The 21677-nt window shown below is 37.3% G+C and overlaps 2 protein-coding genes across 4 annotated transcripts; one reads left to right on the plus strand and one right to left on the minus strand.

Annotated features, from left to right (window-relative positions):
* The first annotated feature begins 391 nt into the window (after positions 1 to 391).
* On the plus strand, positions 392 to 15997 carry LOC110677824. The gene is made up of 3 exons (XM_021849395.1): positions 392 to 780; positions 15231 to 15422; positions 15481 to 15997. The coding sequence occupies exons 1-3, from the start codon at positions 583 to 585 to the stop codon at positions 15955 to 15957; spliced, it is 867 nt and encodes a 288-aa protein (XP_021705087.1). The 5' UTR covers positions 392 to 582; the 3' UTR covers positions 15958 to 15997.
* LOC5579197 (probable tRNA(His) guanylyltransferase) lies at positions 15212 to 21611 on the minus strand. 3 transcript variants are annotated; one of them, XM_021849373.1, is made up of 3 exons: positions 20982 to 21611; positions 17237 to 17592; positions 15212 to 15390 (listed from the first exon to the last, which is right to left on the minus strand). In XM_021849373.1, exons 1-2 carry the CDS (start codon positions 21573 to 21575, stop codon positions 17242 to 17244), a joined length of 945 nt encoding a protein of 314 aa, XP_021705065.1. In that variant the 5' UTR covers positions 21576 to 21611; the 3' UTR covers positions 15212 to 15390; positions 17237 to 17241. The 3 variants fall into 3 exon arrangements, with proteins under 3 accessions (XP_021705065.1, XP_001657323.2, XP_021705077.1); XM_001657273.2 differs by lacking the exon at positions 15212 to 15390 and adding an exon at positions 16982 to 17174; XM_021849385.1 differs by lacking the exon at positions 15212 to 15390 and adding an exon at positions 17048 to 17171.
* Between the last annotated feature and the right edge of the window lie 66 nt (positions 21612 to 21677).

The raw sequence follows: 21677 nt of genomic DNA on the forward strand, positions 1-21677 counted from the left end.
AATCTTAATATCATTATTCGTTTTTGGAAAATTCAAACTGTCCGGGCATAGAGGACTTCCCCCTATAATTGACTAACACAAATGTTCTGTCCTAGGTGTTATGTTTGAAATGATACTAATAAAAAATGAAGGAACGGCTCCAAAAGAGTATCGAGAAAAGATCAGTAGGTATAAAAGTTGCAGTGAAAAGTATTAAGAACAGCACGAGGGTACACGGAGTACAAGACGAGCTCAGAACCCGACCATAAGTAAATTTCACCCAGGTCCGAATAATTCCAACTGGCAATGTTTATCCTGAGTAAACTCGAACGCACAATTCATGCGCTTATTTTCACTACTATAACCGATGTCTACCTACATCCATTCAGTTTTGCCTACTCACAATATTGACCGCTAATTTCTCGGTCAGTCTTAAGTTGACCGGCCGCGAATCCTAACACGTGGTGTCGAGCAGCCAACCATGCCAGTGCAATTTCGCTTTGACCTAGAAGAACCCGTGCTGTGATTCAGAATAAACATTGTGCTTGAAAATGCGCTAAAAGATTCAGTTGATGTAAACACCACGCGATATTATTAAAAAAAATGGAGAAGCCAAAAAAGTGTGATTCGGAGACTAAGATTGATTCCGCCAAGAAATCCGGTAGTTTATCAAGCGCGCACCGTGAGTCAACGTCGACAGCTTTGCCGGAAAGTGCCCCGACATCACGACCGCAGAGAAGTACCACCACGCGACGAGCTCACCAAATTGATTCCGCGCCATTGCCAGTTACAGATTCGAGGGTACGTATACAGTATTGGACAAAACATTTGCAACTTTTTCGATTTCCATACGAAACTGTCAGTTTGTGTAGGCTAGATATCAGTTATTTATGAACCGATTTGAATGGAATTTTCATAGTTCTTCAGACATAACTTGAATTTAAATCAAAAATATAAAGATAAGCAATGAGGGCGGAATAAAATGGTATAAACTCAAATCTAGTTTTTTGATTCTCTTCAACATGCAGCGAACTGGACTATCGAATTTCATACATTTTGCCTTATGAAAAGTGGAACGATTATTGCAATACGAACGCTTTATGTATCGTTTTAGCATCAGTCCACATCAAGGTGTCGACAGGCGCGTGGTGTACGCTCGGGCCTATCGATCGCATGGTTCTTGGTTCGATTCCAGGTTGCCGCGATAACGTTTTTTTGTTTTCAAATTCTGGTTTCATAAGGCAAATTTATGAATTTCAATCCGATTTCTTGCGGCGAATTTTCATAAGGGGTTCCTATGTTTATCGATAATTTATTTGCCTGAGTGAATGAATTTTAACACATATTTTTGAGCGATTTTTCCAATAACAAGTTCGAGCAATACTGGCTTGACTAATATAGTGATTTTTTCGACAAATTTTATTGATTAATATAACTCAAGATATTGAAGGAATATTATCATGGTAAGGTCTGCAAAATTATATAGATTTCGACAACATAAACAAGTTTGCCAAAGACAGTTATCGAGTAGGGCTTTAATATTTTTAGATTTTTTGTTAACAAACTCACTTTAATCAAGTCGTTATTATGCGGTCTTTCAATTTACGTCTGATGTGCTATGAAAATTTCATTCAAATCGGCTCATAAATAACTGAAATCTTGCCTACCACAGTTGATCATTTTGTATGCAAACACGAAAAAGTTGCAAAATTTTTGTCCAATACTGTATGTTAAGGGTGGAAGATCGCAAAAACTAACCGTATTCTTGTTACCTTTTATTGCTGCTCTAAATTATTTTCCCAATTGCACGCAAAACTAGATAGAATGTTGTGTTTTACTTATCCCAGATCATCTAAAAATATTTTACGACCTTTTGGCGGCTCATATAAACAATTTATATTAACAATTGATAGGTGATGTGCGCCGTAGGAGTGAATTCCAACTTTCCAATCGTTCACTGTTTCGGGTTAGTGTAAACAGTTTTGGGTACGGTTGGGGAAAAAATGTCGTCTTTGCGAATGTTGAGCCAAGGAATAAACGAATAATTTATAACTTTATTTTGTAGAGTATAGTATAGTGACGATATCGATAATTAGCGGGTCGCAATTATCGTTACGATAACCGATATAGGTTCTCGGTACCAATAATTGTTATGTACCAGTAGATTGGACTATGGAATAAAACGTTTATTTTTCGATTGAACGACATGCGCTATTTTTGATCGATAGAACGCCTCTAGTTTAGTCGGTTTGCCAAATTTCAGCTTTGTATTTTATCAAAAAGTCATATAAATAATTAAGTTTTCGTAAAAAAAATCAGCTCCCTTGCACCAGTAGTTTCCGCCGTTTACCAGTAGTGGACCAACTGATGGAAGCCTTTTTTCAAATATATGTATACAAATGAAGAAATGTCCCAGCTTCATTCGAAAGATTTTAGTTGCTGAGGGAAAAATGCTAAACCTGTATAAAAACCAACTCTTTTGTATAAAATCTCTTGTATAATTTTCGAACGTCTACACACTTAAACGGAATCCCCGAGAACCCAACAGCTGATATCACGGTAATAATTTGACGATTCTCGGTAAAACTCGGTATTTCCAGGAGCGAGTGATAGCTGACAAGTATCGCAAAGCTGTTAGACATCATTCTCGAAAGTGTCGCAATAGTGGTAGACGCTGCCTTCTTCTTTTTCTTGGCAGCCTGCTTCTCAGCTTTGTGCTTTTATGAACACTTCCACAGTTATTAACTGAGAGCTTTCTGTGCCAAACTTGCCATTTTCGCATTCGTATATCGTGTGGCAGGTACGATTATACTTTATGCCCAGAGAAGTCAAGGAAATTTCCATTACTCCTGCATCTTGTTCGACAGGGACTTTAATATCTTCTTTGGACAGTCCATAAACCACGTGGTCATTAATCGGGTTAACAGAGCTCTGACCAAAAACTACGGATCATAAAATGTGTGTGGATGGAAGACCACGAGAGGGTAGGAGGTCTGGAAATCCAAAAAACTGACTACGTGGTTTATGGACAGCCTCTTCATGTTACATTATATAACGGTTCTCCGACATTACCCGGAAAACCATTACCCGGAATGCAATTTACCGGAAGACCATTACCCGGAAAACCATTTACCGGAATGAACCATTTACCGGAAAACCATTACCCGGAAGGACCATTTACCGGAAAAAATTATATCTCCATTTCTCGACTTTTTTCATTAACGTCCTTTAAACCGGTTTATGGTCATTCATGTCAGTATGTTGACTTCAAAATATTTAAAATGACCACCAAGGATAAGGTTCTTAGTTAAACATGCACCAGAGAGGAGTCTAAGATATCTTTATACTTGATCATGTCAATATGCACCATCTTCATATATTTGCATTTCATAAATAATTCACCCTTCTTTTAAAAATAAGCTGTTCTTTCAACTTATCTTTTAAGCTTGTCTTGGCTGAACTGGCTTTATTTGGCTACAATTATGTAACTTTACGTTTAATATTCGACCGTCGATGTCCAAATGTTAATATATAAGCAATGATTAGAATTTTTAATACTTCTTGCCGAGTGTCAATTCGCCGAATGGCATTTCCGCAAACGTCATTCAACCGATTGTAAATCCCCGGTGTATTCCTTTTTCTAGAATGACCCATTTCGGGTCATCTGATATTCACCCTTCTTTATTTGGTTGGCGGTTCTTTCGAGTTCCACCGATCTCGGCATTTTTGGCAAAATGTGCTTAGTCGAAAATGACCAAATGTCCCTACTCTCAATCACCAAGGCTTTCTTAGTTTTTGTCTTGATTTTTTATCTTTCCCCAAACCATAAAGCTGACATGAGAATTGAACTTCTGTATGTTGCTTCCCTCGCAAGATAAGTGTTTTTTTTATATTTTGGTCAATATTAAAATTGGATTCTGATCTATTCTAACGTGAAGTAATAAGAAAACTATCATAACTCCAAACATTTTTAAATGCTGAGATGTTCCATTTACTCAAATAAAACCTACCTTATTTGTTAGGCTTTTTTCGATTTCGATGTATAATGATGGTACCTTCCAAGTGGTCTCGGACATAAAAGAAAATTAATAATTATTTTCATTCTTTCTATCCTTGCCTGCAATATTTAGTTTTAAAGCCTAAATTTGAAGACATAGTTTTCCGATCTATATAAGGCGATTCTTTTCTAATTAGGTTGCCAATAAAATTACATGTTCAATCAAATTTTGGTACCGTGATATTCGTTCATAGTTTAAGGTTTACGATGCGGCAAAGTGAAGTTATTCAGTAAGATCAAGCTGAGGTTGGCAGAATTGAATACCGCCGGTTCAAAATTATTTCTGGATGACAAATTTGACAACGTTTCAGAGCTAGAGTACTTACATACTTGTCAAACTATGAACGAATGCAAAAATGGTCGGTTGACATAGGCTCTCAGCTATTAACTGTAGAAATGCTCCTAGATAGAACAGCTGAGAAGCAGGTTTTGTCCCAGGTGAGTCGTAACGCTAGCAAGAAGATCAACATATTTGGTCCAAAGCTGTTTTGAGATGTCTTTTGAAATAGTGTTTATGGAAACCGAGGGAGTCGAGAATGTCCATGGTTAGCGTGACATAATTTGTGCTGCGCATCAATGAAAGATCGTCGAAAATGGAAGATTTGGCTTTCCGGGTAATGGTGCATTCCGGTAAATGATACATTCCGGTAAATGGTCTTCCGGTAAATTGCATTCCGGGTAATGGTATTCCGGGTAATGGTATAGAATCTATATAACAATTGGTATGTGAACTTCTTGAAATATTTTTATTTTATTGACGTACAAGGGGGTCAGGGGCCAAGTCTCCAGCATAAGTTTGAAAACTCATACCGTCCATAATATACCGGTGGATTTCTTTGGATTCCCACGATAACAATCTCCATGGACCTTCCGAGAAACTCAATGGCAATGATCACTGTACGCCATGTGTGGCATTCAGGACATCTCAACAAAACTGACGATGAACAACAAAAAATGAATCCGAAAGAGCGACAAAAACAACAGTTACAAAAATAACACATCCGTTATTTTTTGATATAATATACAATTTTATTTTGTCTTTTGAATGCCGTCAAAAGATATTTTTTATGTTTGCTCCAATCAGAGATATTCAGCTCTAAATCGGTCAAAGAGATACAAAAAAAACTTTTTTTTCGCAAAGTTGCTTGAAATTGAATGGTCTACAGTTTTGATGAAGCATGTATAGTATAATTTCTACAAACAAGAAAGTTAGTTACACAATTTCTATGAAAATGTGGTCCACCCTAATTTTAAATAACACCAAACTAAAGACTTTACTAATACAAACAGCTTTGTAGAAGACCGTTTTCGTCTAATGTTTCATTCTAAAGCTCGAAATCCATCTTTCCGCGTAAAACTGATTCCTGGACCATAATGCAATGGCCGCACAGGATTTCGATCGGCCGAAATCGTGAACTTAATTCTGTAGCACCTTTAACCCGTATAGGCCTGAGTGAAAGCAAAATCACTGAAACCCTCACCGCTCAGAGAATTCTTAACGGGTTCATATGATTTTTTGTCAGTTCACTGGCCCACATATCCTGTTTTTAGAAGTGGCCAGAGGAACTCGGAAATATTCCTGTGGCCGGAGTTATTCCGATGGGTCACTGGGTCAAGTCGGGTAAAAAAGGGCTATTTTTTGGGACATGTCAAGTTACCTCTATTTATTTGCAATGGCAATCATTTTAATTTGCATAAATCATTAAGATCGGATATTTAAAATTATAAATGAAGAGTTTTGCACCGTTTAAAATATACCAGATGTGGCCATTCGAACGTAATGCCCGGAAGAACCGGCTATAGATTTGTTGGATACTAAACCGTTTCAGTTCTCGGAAAGTAGAAATCAAACGTAATTGTGCACTAAAATGCGTACCCATAAGCTTATCAAAGATGTTCAGATACAAATTGGCCACTTTGTCGTAAGTTTGAAGCGTCCCGGGACCCGAAAATGGTCATTTGTGGGATTTATCAAATACAAAACTCATAGTTATCCAATTCAATCGTTTCTCAAAAGGTTTACACTGATGAAATTTTCTTGAAATTCCGTCATGAAGTGGCCACATTATAACCGATTCCGTAAATTATCTGTGACTTGAAATTTGCCTACCTCCAGGGGCACAAACACACAATACCTCTCTCACCCGACCTGACCCAGTGATCCATCGGAATAACTCCGACCACAGGAATATTTCCGCGTTCCTCTGTCCACTTCCAGAAACTAGATATGTGTGCCAGTATACTGACAAAAAATCATTTGAATCCATTAAGAATTCGCTGAGCGGTGAGGGTTTTAGAATTTTTGCTTCCACTCAGGCCTATACGGGTTAAACGTGATTTTTTCGGAATGGTGTCTTCGGACGAAAATTTTCTAAAAATATAGCGCATATATTGACGGTAAATGTTAGTTCGCAACTTTGCCACGGGTGGCGCTGCGAAAATATTTTTTTTTTAAATGACGATCTTTAAATATGATGTCTTCGGCAAAGTTGTAGATAATTGAAATACAAACAACTTTGCCAAAGACACCTAGTGTGTATTCAGCCGCATTTCCAAAATACGGGAGTATTTTATGAACGACCCCCTAAAACTAGTTTTTCTCGTATATTTTGAAAATGCGAAGTTTCCGGTAGCAACAATGTTCTACAAAATTGTGTAAACAGTCAAAATGATTTTTTTTTTAATTTCTTTATTAGTATCATTCCAAACATTGCATTCATTTCTTATATCTAGGTGTTCTGTGTTATTAGACAACACTATCATCCTAATTTGGTAAAACAAATTTAAGATTTAATTAACATTTTGTTAACAACATATTACATTTCATTTGCCGTAGCAGTTCAGATTTTTTACAGGTGAGTAGATTTCACCTGTTTATAAGAGAAAAAAAACGCTTTGAATATACTTAACCTAACTTAACCTAAACATATAACGCATTAATCGTGGCAATCGAAGATAGTAACGATTTTTGCCTGAAATTATTTATTATTTTATTTGACATTTGTTCCAATGTTTCAACATTGGATATTCTATGTAACTCATTGGTACTATACCAGGGAGGAAGTCTCAGAATCATTTTCAAAATTTTATTTTGAATTCTCTGCAGAGCTTTCTTCCTGGTATTACAACAGCTAGTCCATATAGGTACAGCATACAACATGGCTGGCCTGAAAATTTGTTTGAATATCAAAAGCTTGTTCGTAAGACAAAGTTTTGATTTTCTATAAATAAGGGGATAGAGACATTTTACATATTTATTACATTTGGCTTGAATGCCCTCAATGTGATTTTTGAAAGTTAAATTCTTATCTAGCATGAGCCCTAGATACTTAACTTCATCTGACCAATTTATTGGAACCCCTCTCATCATAACATGTCTACTTGAAGGTTTCAAATAAAGAGCTTTTGGTTTATGTGGTAATATTATTAGTTGAGTTTTGGAAGCATTAGGAGAAATCTTCCATTTCTGCAAGTATGAAGAAAAAATATCCAAACTTTTCTCGCATAACCTGTGATCTCGCCCTAAAAGCCATTGGTAACCGAGTGTGTAGCTTGTTGTCACCGAGCAAACGAATGGATTCACACGTTATTCAACAATGCTACGATGAAGAGAAGATCCTCCTCTATCTCCCAGTGGTGAAAATTTTCATCCTGGTCCATTCATTTGCTTAAAAACAACGAGCTACACACTCGGTTACCAATGGCTTTTAGGGCGAGATCACAAGTTATGCGAGTTTTTTGCAATCGACTACAGATGACACGCAGGCTTCGTTCTTTGGCGGAGAGGCCTGTGTCATCCGCAAACAAAGAGTTTTGACATCCCTGAGGTAACTCAGGTAAGTCAGATGTGAAAATATTGTATAATATTGGTCCCAAAATGCTGCCTTGAGGAACACCAGCTCTTACAGGAAGTCTTTCAGATCTGGAGTTCTGATAATTAACCTGAAGTGTACGATTTGACAGATAACTTTGAATTATTCTAACAATGTATGTTGGAAAATTAAAGTTTTTTAATTTTACAATCAAACCTTCATGCCAAACACTGTCGAATGCTTTTTCTATGTCCAGAAGAGCAAGACCAGTAGAATAGCCTTCAGATTTGTTGGAACGGATCAAATTTGTTACACGTAAAAGTTGATGAGTGGTCGAATGTCCATGGCGGAATCCGAACTGTTCATTGACAAAAATTTTCGTTGATGTGAGCCATCATTCTGTTCAAAATAACCTTTTCAAAAAATTTACTGATGGAGGAAAGCAAACTGATTGGATGATAGCTAGAAGCTTCTGCAGGATTTTTATCTGGTTTTAAAATTGGAACAACCTTAGCATTTTTCCATTTGTCAGGAAAATATGCTAATTGAAAACATTTGTTAAATATATCAACTAGAAATGATACACACTTAGAACAAAGTACCGACTTCGGTAATTCGTTTACCGAAATCTCAACAGCTGAGCGGTCGGTAATTGGTTCGGTAAACGAAAAAATTACCAAAACGTCTGTAAATTGGAGTAGAAGCGGCAGCTGTCAAATTTACAGACTAATCGGTAACATTTACCGAAAAAAAGTGTGTGGTCTGTAATATATTTTACCGAAAAAACTGTATTTTTATTGTAGAAATCATAAATTACCGATAGAATTGTAATTTTCAATTTTATTCCATATGTTCATTTAGAATGAAAAACGCAAAAGTATCACAGTTACTATTTTATTATAGTATTTCTTTTAATGTCACTGATTAAAAATTCACTTATTCTGCCTCTCAGGTTCCATGTCCGCTCAGTTAGTTGCTTCTTGTTAACGACCCTGAAGCAATAAAAAATCCGGAACTAACATCCGTCCATCTGCTCTATTTTCTCGCCATCTGAAATATTTGGTTTTGTTTATGTATAAAAGGAAACTGATTTTATTTCTTTCCTACCTGACTACATGGCCGCTTCTATTTTGCACAATATTTTCTTTGTGAATTATGTAAAATCTCCATCAGCACACAACTTATTACGGGGCAGATAAATTTAACTGGAACACAAGAGCTCGCAAGAGTAACATGGCGGACTTGACGTTTCTTGATGCCATTTTACCGATCTCGGTAATGAACGGGTTCGTTTACCGAAAATCAGTTAATAATTTCACCGACTTTGGTAATTTAGCTGATTTACAGACTGATCGGTGAGATATTTCACCGTGTTCGTTAAACGTGTCAGAAATCGCTGACGTTCCGTATTTCGATTTACAGATGTCGGTAATCAGGCTAGGAAATACCGATTAATCTGTAAATTTTTTGATTACAGATTTATTCCGGTAATTTATTTTACCGAACACTGGCGGTCTGTTTAAGTGTGTAAGCTACTTTCTGGAAGTTTCTTGATGAGGATGTAGAAAATTCCATCATCACCAGGAGCTTTCATGTTTTTTAATTTTTTAATAATAGTTCTCACTTCTTCCAAATCAGTCTCACAGGCATTTTCGAAAACGATTGATTGAGAATATTTTCGAACTCCTGAGTAACTTCATTTTCAATTGGACTAGTAAGTCTTAAATTAAAATTGTGCGCACTTTCAAACTGCATAGCAAGTTTTTGAGCTTTTTCGCAATTAGTTAGTAATAATTTGTTTTCGTCTTTCAATGCCGGTATTGGCTTCTTAGGTTTTTTCAAGATTTTAGATAATTTTCAAAAGGGCTTAGAGCCAGGGTCCAATTGAGAAATTTTATTTTCAAAATTTTTGTTTCTTAATTGAGCAAAACGTTTCTTGATTTCTTTCTGCAAATCCTGCCATATAATTTTCATAGCAGGATCACGAGTGCGTTGAAATTGCCTTCTCCTCACGTTTTTAAGACGGATCAAGAGTTTAAGATCATCGTCTATAATCACGGATTCAAATTTTACTTCACATTTTGGAATTGCAATGCTCCGGGCTTCAACAATGGAATTTGTTAAAGTTTCAAGAGCATTGTCAATATCAAGTTTAGTTTCTAAAGAAATGTTAACATCAAGATTAGAGTCAATAAATGTTTCATATATATTCCAGTCGGCTCGTAAATAATTGAAAGTGGAGCTGATAGAATTGAGAATCGCTTCTTGGGATATTTGAAATGTAACAGGGACATGATCAGAATCAAAATCAGCATGAGTAATCAGTTGGCTACAAAGATGACTAGAGTCGGTTAAGACCAAATCAATCGTAGATGGATTTCTAGAAGAGGAAAAACATGTGGGGCTATCAGGGTATTGAATTGAGAAATATCCTGAAGAGCACTCATCAAATAAAATTCTGCCGTTGGAATTACTTTGAGAATTATTCCATGACCGATGTTTGGCATTAAAGTCACCAATGACAAAAAATTTTGACTTATTGCGAGTCAATTTACGCAAGTCAGTTTGGAGCAAATTAACTTGCTGTCCAGAGCATTGAAAAGGCAAATAGGCAGCTATGAAAGTATATTTACCAAACTGTGTTTCAACAGAAACACCTAAAGTTTCAAAAACTTTAGTTTCAAATGATGAAAACAGTTGATGTTTTATACGCCTATGAATGATGATTGCAACTCCCCCACATGCCCCATCAAGTCGATCATTACGATAAACAAAAAAGTTAGGATCTCTTTTGAGTTTAGATCCAGGTTTCAAATACGTTTCGGTTATAACTGCTATATGCACGTTATTAACCGTAAAAAAATTAAACAGCTCGTCCTTTTTACCATTCAGAGAACGAGCATTCCAATTTATAATATTTAAATTATTATTTGGATCCATTAGAAAAACGTAATCCAATAACAATTTGATTTGTAAATTTTACACCTACTTGGACTGCTTCAGTCATAGTGGTGGCTTTGAACATTGCATCAATCATTAGATTCAATTGTTCAGTTAGAAAATTAAAATCAGAGGCAGACATGTCATGTGATTTCCCATTAGAATTTCCGGTAGACGAAGATGCGGAGTTACCTGTGGCGGTAGGGTTTTTTCCATTTGATTTGAAACAAGTAGAATGGGTACCCATGGATCGAACAGGGGAGGAGTTCGAATTTTTTCAGTTTTGTCGTCATAAGTAAAAAAATTGTGCTTCTTCTCTTCAAGATGTTTGAGAAGAAGTTCGCGATCTTTAAGAGTTTCCGGCAAAACGCGACAGTCTCCTTTCTTTGCGATTTGGAAGGACACCTTGATTCCCTTGAGTTCAAGATCTCCTGCCTAAATCCCGCAAATTCGGAACAACTGACCACGATAGGTGGCACTCTTTGCTTCCTCACTTGAATCAAAGAGCCTGGGCTAGAGGCTGCTTCGATTTGGTGTTCGGAAAATTTGTCTAGAGCATCGAACTGATTGCTCATTTCAATACAATTATTCATTTCACCCTTGGAAGAAAGCTCGCATTCCGGAGAAGCGTCCTTTCTTCCATTCTTGCCACGTTTAGTGACAGTTTTAAATCCCACTTTTTTGGAAGGAAGTTGTGAATTCAGAGATTCACCCTTCCTTTTATTTGTTGTTGCAACCATGTTTAGTGAATAAGAAGACGTGACCTTCGAGAGGTTTTTTCCCAAGACGGTGTCCAAGAAGGATTACCACCGCTAGCTTTCGCCAACGGGTCCAACGAAAAATCGAAGGCACGGGTCCAAACAAGGATCGTAAAGGGATCAATAGTAGAAAAAAGTACTAAAAAGTACTGTTTTAGTAGCACTGAAAAGTACTGTTTTGAATTTCAGCACTGAAAAGTACTGTTTTTGTAGCACTGAAAAGTACTGTTTTATTGCTTTAGGTAGTTTTTAAGAAAACTTCCAAGAGCAGAGAGAAATCGTGAACGCACAGCACGAAGGTACGATGCGCACTTAGTCAAAATGAATCATTCTCTAGAAGACACTAAGTTTCAAAAGATCAAGGAAAAGCAGTTATAACCATTTAAGTGCAAAAATCAGTCATTTTTGGGGTCCGTGTATTTATTCGGGTGGCAGGTGGTGGCAGATGAAACCTAGTAGGATTCATAATACATTATAAGTAGTTGTAAATGTCGATAGTGTCATTATTATCCACGAGTATCCCTTTTACTTAGAGGAAGTTTCATCAATGACTCTTAGTTATATCAATGAGTACTTAGTTATATGATGGGTAGAGGGCTATGTGGCTCCATACTTCTACTTTTTCTTCTTCTTGACACATTCTTCATCATTACGCACAACCAATAGGTTCCAAATACATTATTGAAGAAAGTTCTCAATCTCGAGAAATGACGCTTTACGAAATGACTCGCGCTACAACTATTTTTCACTTGAGATTTTTGCGTTTTTTCGTACATCCCAAGTAACCAAATAGCACTTTAATTCGCTCTACGTGCTAGCGTTATACAGCGGATACGCTTAATTGGTCGAATAATTGCACTATAAGACCAAAAAGATGAATTAGCAGGCTAGTGTTTACTTGAGATAGACACTATACACGTGCAAGCACGATGCGATGAGTAGCAAATTAACCTTCGGGCTGTCGCGCTGTTGTACTTTGTATAACAGTTGTGATTTATATGCTATCATTTTGCAACAAAGATATCTATCGACACCAAACCAAAATGTAATCTTCAAGATTCATCTTAAGAACAATACTCGACAGTTTTTATTTACAGTATGGCCCTTTATAATACGGTTAAATCAACAAATTAACATGGAAGTCGCATAATCGCATTAAAAATCACGTTTAAAGGTGCTACAGAATTAAGTTCACGATTTCGGCCGATCGAAATACTGTGGGCCGGGCCTGAACGCGATATGTGGAAGCAGGCTGTAGCGGAAGAGCTGCAGCACATGAAGAAAATTCCACATGGGAGGTTGTTCGTTTGCCGTCAAACAAGAAGGATATTATTGGCTGCAAATGGATTTTCAAGAAGAAGATGGACGATACAGTGATACCTCCATGAGTCGATGTTCCATGACTCGATACTCGGGCGGCCCGCAAGCAACCATGCGTCACCCTTTCGTCGACAAAAACCGAATATGTGACACTTTCCGAAGCCAGCCGCGAGCTGATGAGGTTGCTCAAGCTAATGAAGGACATTGGCGAAAATATGCCCGCCCCGTTAGTCATCAACAAGCACAACCAGAGCTGCATAGCAATGCTAAAATCCACTGATGATATCAAACAGACGAAATATACCGACACTCGTTTCAATTACGCAAAAGAGTTGGTGAACGATGGTGTGATGGACATCCGATATTACCCCAGCGACACAATGGTGGCCGATGGTTTTATGTTTTTTTTGGAGAAGATGCGATGGAAAATTGGTCTACAGCCCGCCGAGCTTGAGAAGGAGTAATGGAGATCGGAGCAACTCGGTGGTTGTAAAACCAAAGGTTTTTATTATCAGAAGTCATGTTTATATGTTTGCAGGTTAAATTCAATGTCTTTTGGGGCTTATCCATCAACAACAAAATTCATTTTGATTGATTCCTACTTTTTGGTACCTTTATTCAAATTATGCTTATTCTATTCCAGTATTAATATTCAAGATGTCGAACATACAAATTTATCGAACAGTTTTGAATTGAAACAAATTGTGTAGGGCTGGCAGCAGGTCTTTCTCTAGAAACTCCCAAAAATTCTTCCATCGATTTTTCAAAGGATACTTAGAGGATTTTCTCCAGCATTCCTACAGGAAATCCTTGAGCGATCTAACGATATTCCCTCCAGTAATTTCTTCAACGATATCCCGATATCAACGATAATTATTTTCCAAAGACTATACTAGAAGTTCCCCAAATATTTTTAACTTATCCTTCAAACAAGTTCTCCAGTTTTTACTTTAGGAGATTTTATCAGAGGCGACTCGTAACCTCGCTTTTTACCTGTTCTACAAGTCTAAAAATAAATAATTCGGCACAATTGGATTATTAAGCAAACAGTAAATTATTGGAACCGTCATTTCTAACAGATCTTTTCTTCATAGATGCAAATTTGTTGCTGAAATTCGAGAATTCTATTCGTGGAACAGGTGGATTTGAGGTTAGGGAATCGCCACTGGATTTTATAAAGATTTTTTTTAAGGATATTATGAACGTAAATCCCGGAAGACATACTCAAATCGATGGAAGAATCACAGGAAAATTCTTGGTTACTTAAAACATTCTTGAAAACATCTAGGAGAATCTTTAGTGAAATTTCTGATGGAATCTTAAAGGCTACCCACTATAATTCGCAATCCGTGCTAAAATAAGGCTTGTACAGAGCTGACATGCCCTACAGCAACCGTATAACAGCCCTATAAGCCACAAAAGGTGAATTAGCGGGCTAATGGTTACTTGGGCATTTCTATGATTATCGTTGGAAAAATCCAGATTATATTTTTTAGACATCCGAAATAAAATTCTTGGATGGATCCCTTGGGAAATTTCTTGGAGGAATTCCACGGAAAATAATTACTTAATGTTCTGCTGGAGAAAGCTTCGGAATAATCTGTGAATCTTTGGGAAAATACCTAAATTCTAACGTAATTTCTAGAGAAAATCATGGAAAAATACAAACAGTAATACGAGTAGTAATACCATCGTAATGTCACGAGGAATTACAAACAAAAAAGAAATGAAGAGAAAAGAAGGCGCTTAAACAGTATCAGCCCTGCAGTGTTATCGATAGTCGAAAGCTTCAAAATTAATATTTAAATAATAAAGTTCTATTACTTGATCTGCAGAACAATAAATTGCATTCGAACCTAGCCTTTATACTTCGAAACGAAAGCTTTCGTTACATTTGGAAAAGTCACGTTAGAAAATCGTTAGGAATTCAGACAAACTGCACTATACTTGTTTATCCAAATCATTTCTGAATATTCTTGTTTCTCATGAAGTCTACAAAATCACATTTGGAATGTTCTAATATTTTGTTTTACTAATTTCATTTGACTTTATTTACATAAATTTCGACCATTACTCTGGATTCCTTAAAATAAAATGAAACCTTTCAAATCATATGATGCGATTAAAAAAGTAGTACATACTTTGCATTGATTCTAATTATTCGTAAAACTTTAACTACAAACATGTTTGGCAAGATTTGTGACGGCCCCCAAAATGTGAGCCATGGCCTACTCGGCCCCCCCGTAAATGCAGCCCTGATCAAAGAAGAAGTAGACATTATAATATCATAAAACAAAAATTATAGTTTAGTTCTCAAATAAAAATAAACTTACTCAAAAATAAAATTTTTCCAATTTATTTTAGGAAGAGCGAAAGGCCAATGGAAGGTTCATAGCAGTATGTGTTGCGTTGTTCCTCATATTTCTCGGGATATATCACGCATGGCTCCGGCGAACAGCCGTTGTTGCAGGAGTTATAGTTCCGGTTCTTATCATGCTGCTCTACACCGCTTGGGTTCTCTATTCTGCCAAACGACACAAACGGAAAATGATGATGGTAAGATTATATTATTTAAATCCGTGAACTAAAAAAGCAACATCCATAACCCTTTCAGCTTAGAAATGCAGCATCTCTGAATTCCGTTAACGGCCTGGAGAAAGATTCCGTTTCTTCACATCTAGATGGTCCACAGAAGGCTAAGGAAAATCTCCAGAGCTCTTCGGTCGTCAGCAATTCACAGAAAACTGGCTCTGTGAGGTACTCAAACATCAACGAAATAGCATCTACCTCAACGCGAAGTCATTCAAAGGACGTGAATCTTCGAAAGCATGAACAACATGATAAAACTAGAACCAATGCAGCGCATAAGCCACTGTCAAAGGTACTGCCACGACAGCAATCGTCGATAACTCCAACCAGCTTGAAAGAAATCACGCAACAACGGCGACTGTCCCTGGACCCGCATATGGCTCACATCATTGTCAAGAATGAACTGGATAAGGATAGGCATGGTAGTCTGCGGAGTGTGGAGAATACGAAGAACACTAAGAAGTCGAAAAGCAATAAGGAAAAAGTGGGTTTTGCTATTTAGTAGTTTATTATTTGCATAATAAAAATGATGGTATTATTGATGCATTTTTATTACGTTGTGACGGCAGAGTCTAGGTGTGAAAACAACGGGATGTCCAGAACACCGACAAAAAAAATAAATTCGCGAACTAGGATTACGTTTCGTTAAGAACTCTAATCTAATTCCTCTACAAACCGCTGAATTGTATCGATCGATAGCCCTTCCTAGTATGCTTGACTAAGGGCCAAGTACTCTGTCTCCATTTATGACTAGAGGGTTTGGTCCAAAAATTGAGATAGGGCTTCAGGACCCTATCGTAACAAAACTGATTTCAGCATTGGAATAAGTTATTTTTTTCCGAATGTGAACTTTGGACAGCAAGATTTATGAGGATATAGAACAGTTCTTACAAATATTCAAACTCCAAGAAAAATTGCTGCTTCCTTCAAAAGTGATACTTTCAAGAACTGCCACATTAAATCCTGCAGCAAAGTCAAATGCAACGCAGCCGGTCGTTCGTCATACAATCATATTTAACTCAACTGAGACGGGGTGCAATCAGTACATGGAGTACGTCTCTGGAACAACCTTCTCTTGAAGCGGCAGCTAAACCCTACATTGCACAGTTTTAGACAATCTCTGTAATGTAACATACATTGCTACAAGTCGGACTAGACTATCCGGAGTATCGACTTTTTTTTCGCTCCGGATAATCGAACCCTCCGAATAATCCGGATAATCGAGTCCGACCTGAATAACAACCCAATGTAATTTTCTAAACAATAGAAGAAAATATATCCTGAAGTTAAACAACAACCTCACCTAAGCATAATATGTGAAAGGTTTAGGTATTCTCTAATAAACTTTCAAAAGTTGAAAAAAATTGCCACGGTATACCTATTCTAATTTCAAGCTGACGCGATCGTTAAGGTGAAACATCTCGGAATCCAAAGATGGCCGGCACAATGGCCGACTTGTGCCCCTACTCACGTTTTCAAAGAGAGAGATTGTTGAGAAATTGTTGACAAACGTTTCTGATCTTTTTATTTTAAGCTTTCTGTTAGTGTACAAAGCTAAAATAAGAAGGGCACGGTTGTTGGATGCTTTTTTCGCTAGATTTGTGCCTTTGAAGTTTTAGTGCAATCTTAGAAGTTGATTCCAAACTGTTTCACCTTAAGGCCAAAAGAGGATTCTTCAAAATGCAGTCGTGGGCCGCATGCGTACGTTGGACAGCCCTGCTTTAATAGTTTAACAGATACCAATCTAGAACGTGTTTGAATTCATTATCATTATATTATACCTGTTTTAGCTAGATTCATGCTTTCGCTTCATCCCTTCAGTCCTCCGATTATGCTTTTCGATTTGATACTGCACTAATACGTGATCGATGTCGCCGCCAATGTCGAGTGGATTATTTTGCTTCAACTTGCCATCCAACAGTTCGGGATGTGTTTGCCAAAACTTATCGCCAATCATATCGTCGAAAAGGGGCACTATTAGCGATAGCGACTTATTGTCGGCCACGGCTGTCTTCTTTTTGAGTAGCACGGTACCTTTCCGGAACATGGCCGGCTCGTTGTTATAGTTGATGTTGAACTCACTGAACAACAGTTCGTTCTTATCGCTGGACAATGTTCCTCTCAGTCGGTTTTCTGCCTGCAAATACAAATCGATTGTTAGAAGTAATTCGAGGATAAAGCAATCGCAGGGTGACCATCCATCTATTAAAGATCACGAACTTGTTCTCAAACATCATGAAGAGAAGAAGCACTTTTTTTTACTTATGACGACAAAACTATAAGTCACCTGAAGATATCAAAAATGGAATAAATGATTTACTTGGATTTTCCCCAGTCCAAGTAATCATTATGAAAAAGAGAACCCAATCTGGCATTGTTCGGAAAGGGTTTTCTCTAGAACATTATTTAGTTTACTTTAACAAAAAAGATTTAAATAATATTAAAGCTTTAGAAAAAGCTAGACTTATGTTCGATGTCCGTGTGACATGGGAACATTTCTAGAAACCTGGAGGAAATTTCCAGAATCCCACTCAGTGCCGTCAGTGCCAAAAGTGGGGTCATGCTACAAAAATTGCCGCATGGATGCTAAATGCATGATTTGCGGAGGTTCTTCTCATGCTTAGGAATCTGTCCAGTGAAGGAAGATACCGATAAGCTCATATGCGCGAATTGCGGGGGCAATCATAAGTCAATTTTTGGGATTGCCCTTCGCGCAAGAGAGTCATAGAGGCTCATGCCAGGCAGATGAAAGATAATATCCGTGACGATAACGATCGTTTCCGGAATTTGCCTGGTAGAGTATCGAACAATACTCATTTTTCAGTTAACTATCGCTTGATTAGGAACCATACCCATCAGGAAGATCATAATCATGCTCATTCACAAACTAATTTTAATCCGTCGGGTAGCCGTTCGAATCTTTTATTTTCGAATGTATCCACCCACGGAAAATCCTTTGCCGATATCGTAGCAGGTAATTTGAACTCCTCCCCTATTCGTACTATGAGTACCCATTCTACTTGTTTCAAATCAAATGGAAAAAAACCCTACCGCCACAGGTAACTCCTACTCCGCCTCTTCGTCTACTGAAAATTGTAACGGAAAATCATCAAATATGCCCACTGCAAGTGATATGTCTGCCTCTGATTTTAATTTTCTAACTGAACAATTGAATATAATGATTGATGCAATGTTCAAAGCCACAACAAAGTCCAAGTTGGTGTAAAATTTACTAATAAAATTGTTATTGGATTACGTTTTTCTAATGGATCCAAATAATAATTTAAATATTTTAAATTGGAATGCTCGTTCTTTGAATGGTAAAGAGGACGAGCTGTTTAATTTTCTTACAGTTAATAACGTGCATATAGCAGTTATTACCGAAACGTATTTAAAACCTGGATCTTAACTCAAAAGAGATCCTATTTTGTTTATCGTAATGATCGACTTGATGGGGCATGTGGGGAAGTTACAATCATCATTCATAGGCATATAAAACATAAACTGTTTTCGTCATTTGAAACTAAAGTTTTTGAAACTTTAGGTGTTTCAGTTGAAACACAGCTTGGTAAATATACTTTCATAGCTGCCTATTTGCCTTTTCAATGCTCTGGACAGCAAGTTAATTTGATCCAAACTGACTTGCGAAATTTGACTCGCTATAAGTCAAAATTTTTTGTCATTGGTGACTTTAATTCCAAACATCGGTCATGGAATACTTCTCAAAGTAATTTCAACGGCAGAATTTTATTCGATGAGTGTAAAAGATCCCCATAATCTCCTATGTTTTAGGATTTAAATACTGTATCAACTACTGAATAAACAATTTAGTACATAATAATTTTAATTCGGAGATATCTGTTCAATTAATTATGAAAGAAATCGTTTTTAGGGGAATTGGGGCAAAAATAGCCAAAAAACTATATGCTCCCACTATCTCCTATCAATGAGGCTAACGACAATCGATCATTTAGATCAATATCGTTTACCCAAACCATCTCACATCGTTTGGAAATGTTTGGAATTTGTGATATAAGAAGGTAAACTATCTACAATATGTTGCATAGAGCATAAATAATGATCATACATATTCTAAAAATTTTAATGCAACTTATTTCTGCAAGCTATATTCATAATTATTAGACTATTTTAAAATTTATTTCAATATAAAAACACGTTGAAAAAATTTAAAACAAAAATTCCTCTTCAAAAATATTTCATTGTACATTTGGCCCCATAATCCCCTAAATTTCCATCTTTTTATAACGTTCTCTGTGAAACATTGTTGAATGGACTAGAAATGATGGATTTCATGGGAAATAATCTCCACAATAAAACAGTTTTACTCAAAACAACATGAAAATCTAATATTTTCAAGGAATTGGGCCAAAACGGGCACCATAGCTTATCCCAGAGTGGCCCCACATTGGTGAAACCATCACCAATCGATTCCAGAGAAAATTTCCTTTCGAATGAGCTACATAACTTATTTTTTATCTTTCTATTGTGGAAGTTATCAATTTTTTCCACCTTTGGGTTCGGAATTCCCCAATGTGGACTGTATGCCAAACGGCATCATGCCAAACGGCATTATGCCAAACGGTATTATGCCAAACGGCATTATGCCAAACGGGGTAGACCCATATGAAACGTATATTTACTTTAATCTTGATATTAGCATCTCTTTACAAACAAAACTTGATATTGACAATGCTCTTGAAACTTTGACAAATTCCATTGTTGAAGCAATTCCAAAATGTGAAATTTGCATCCGTGATTATAGACGATGATCTAAAACTCTGGATCCGTCTTAAAAACGTGTGGAGAAGGCAATATCAACGCACTTGGGTTCCTGCTATGAAAATTATATGGCAGGATTTGCAGAAAGAAATCAAGAAACGTTTTCCACAATTAAGCCTGATTCGCTGCTGACAAGTAATTTCTCGGCCTATCTTGATGCATGGGAAATTTCTGCAAGGAATCGCTCAAGAATGCGCTTTTTTCTGATCGCAGTACGCAGTTGAAAAGAACTGTCAGTTCAAATGGGAGCCGCTGTAGAAAATTTCTGCAAGGAATCGACGAGAAATTTCTTTAGCGATTCCTTTTCAGTAGCAAATTAGGCTTTAAGGAACAAAAATTTTAAAAATAGAATTTCTCAATTGGATTCTGGCTCTAAGCCCTTTTGGAAATTATCTAAAATTTTGAAAAAAAAAACTGAGAAGCTAATACCGGCGTTGAAAGAGGAAAACAAATTATTACTAATTGCGAAAAAGCTCAAAAGCTTGCTAGTAGTGCAATTGAAAATCAGGTTATTCAGGACTTTGAAGATATTCTCAATCAAGAAAAAATAAGAAGAGAAATATGTGGGATCTTAGTAGTCCATGATAAATAGTTTGACAAAAAATCATTGTTAGTTACACCACCAAACGGACAATTTACATCTCTACAGTGGCCGTTACTAAAAACTAACCCGCTACCAGACCTGTGAATGGACGCCCTGATTCAATCCGGATATCCTAAACTTACCTCTGCATTCGTCAAGCCGGACGCCACCAGGTTCCAGAAAGCCGTATTATACAGGTTATTGATGTGGACATCGGCCTGTCGCCAGCTCAGGTAATCCCGCAGGTTCTGATCGGTGGGATACAGGACGGCCCGGGCATCGAAAACCGGCGGATATTTCAACGGTACCGTATCTTTGAAAATGTACCCCCAATTGAAGATGTACGCCGAGGTGAATAGGCTGGCCACGTAACTAACCAATTTGTCCCGTCGCCTCTCGTACACCATGCTGTCCCGTTTGAATACAAACGAGTATTCGTCGCTTTGGCCATAGGCAATCACGATTTCGTTGAATTCCTGCATCACGTTGACCGCGGCCAGGCTCATCAGGTTCAGTCCCCGGTTGTCATTCGGCTTTTCGAATCCGTGCACGTCGCAAAACTTGTGGAAGCCTTTCCCATCGACGCGAACCACGATCCAGCAGTTTCTCAGCAGGGTGTCCGATTGTTCAAAACTTTTCACGTACTCGAAGCGACTTTTTGCCATTTTCGATACAGAAAATTCGCGTATTTTACGAGCAAAGCCGGCGGGAACTGTTTTGATTAGCGAATTCCACATGATCTAAATATCATCGCACCGGACACTGTTTTGAAGTTTGAACATCACGTCACGGCCAGGCGTCTTTCATCGCCGCATGATGTTTTGCTACACAGGTAGGCA

The sequence above is a fragment of the Aedes aegypti genome, chromosome 1 (genome assembly GCF_002204515.2).
Source record: "Aedes aegypti strain LVP_AGWG chromosome 1, AaegL5.0 Primary Assembly, whole genome shotgun sequence".
NCBI classification, from domain to species: domain Eukaryota; kingdom Metazoa; phylum Arthropoda; class Insecta; order Diptera; family Culicidae; genus Aedes; species Aedes aegypti.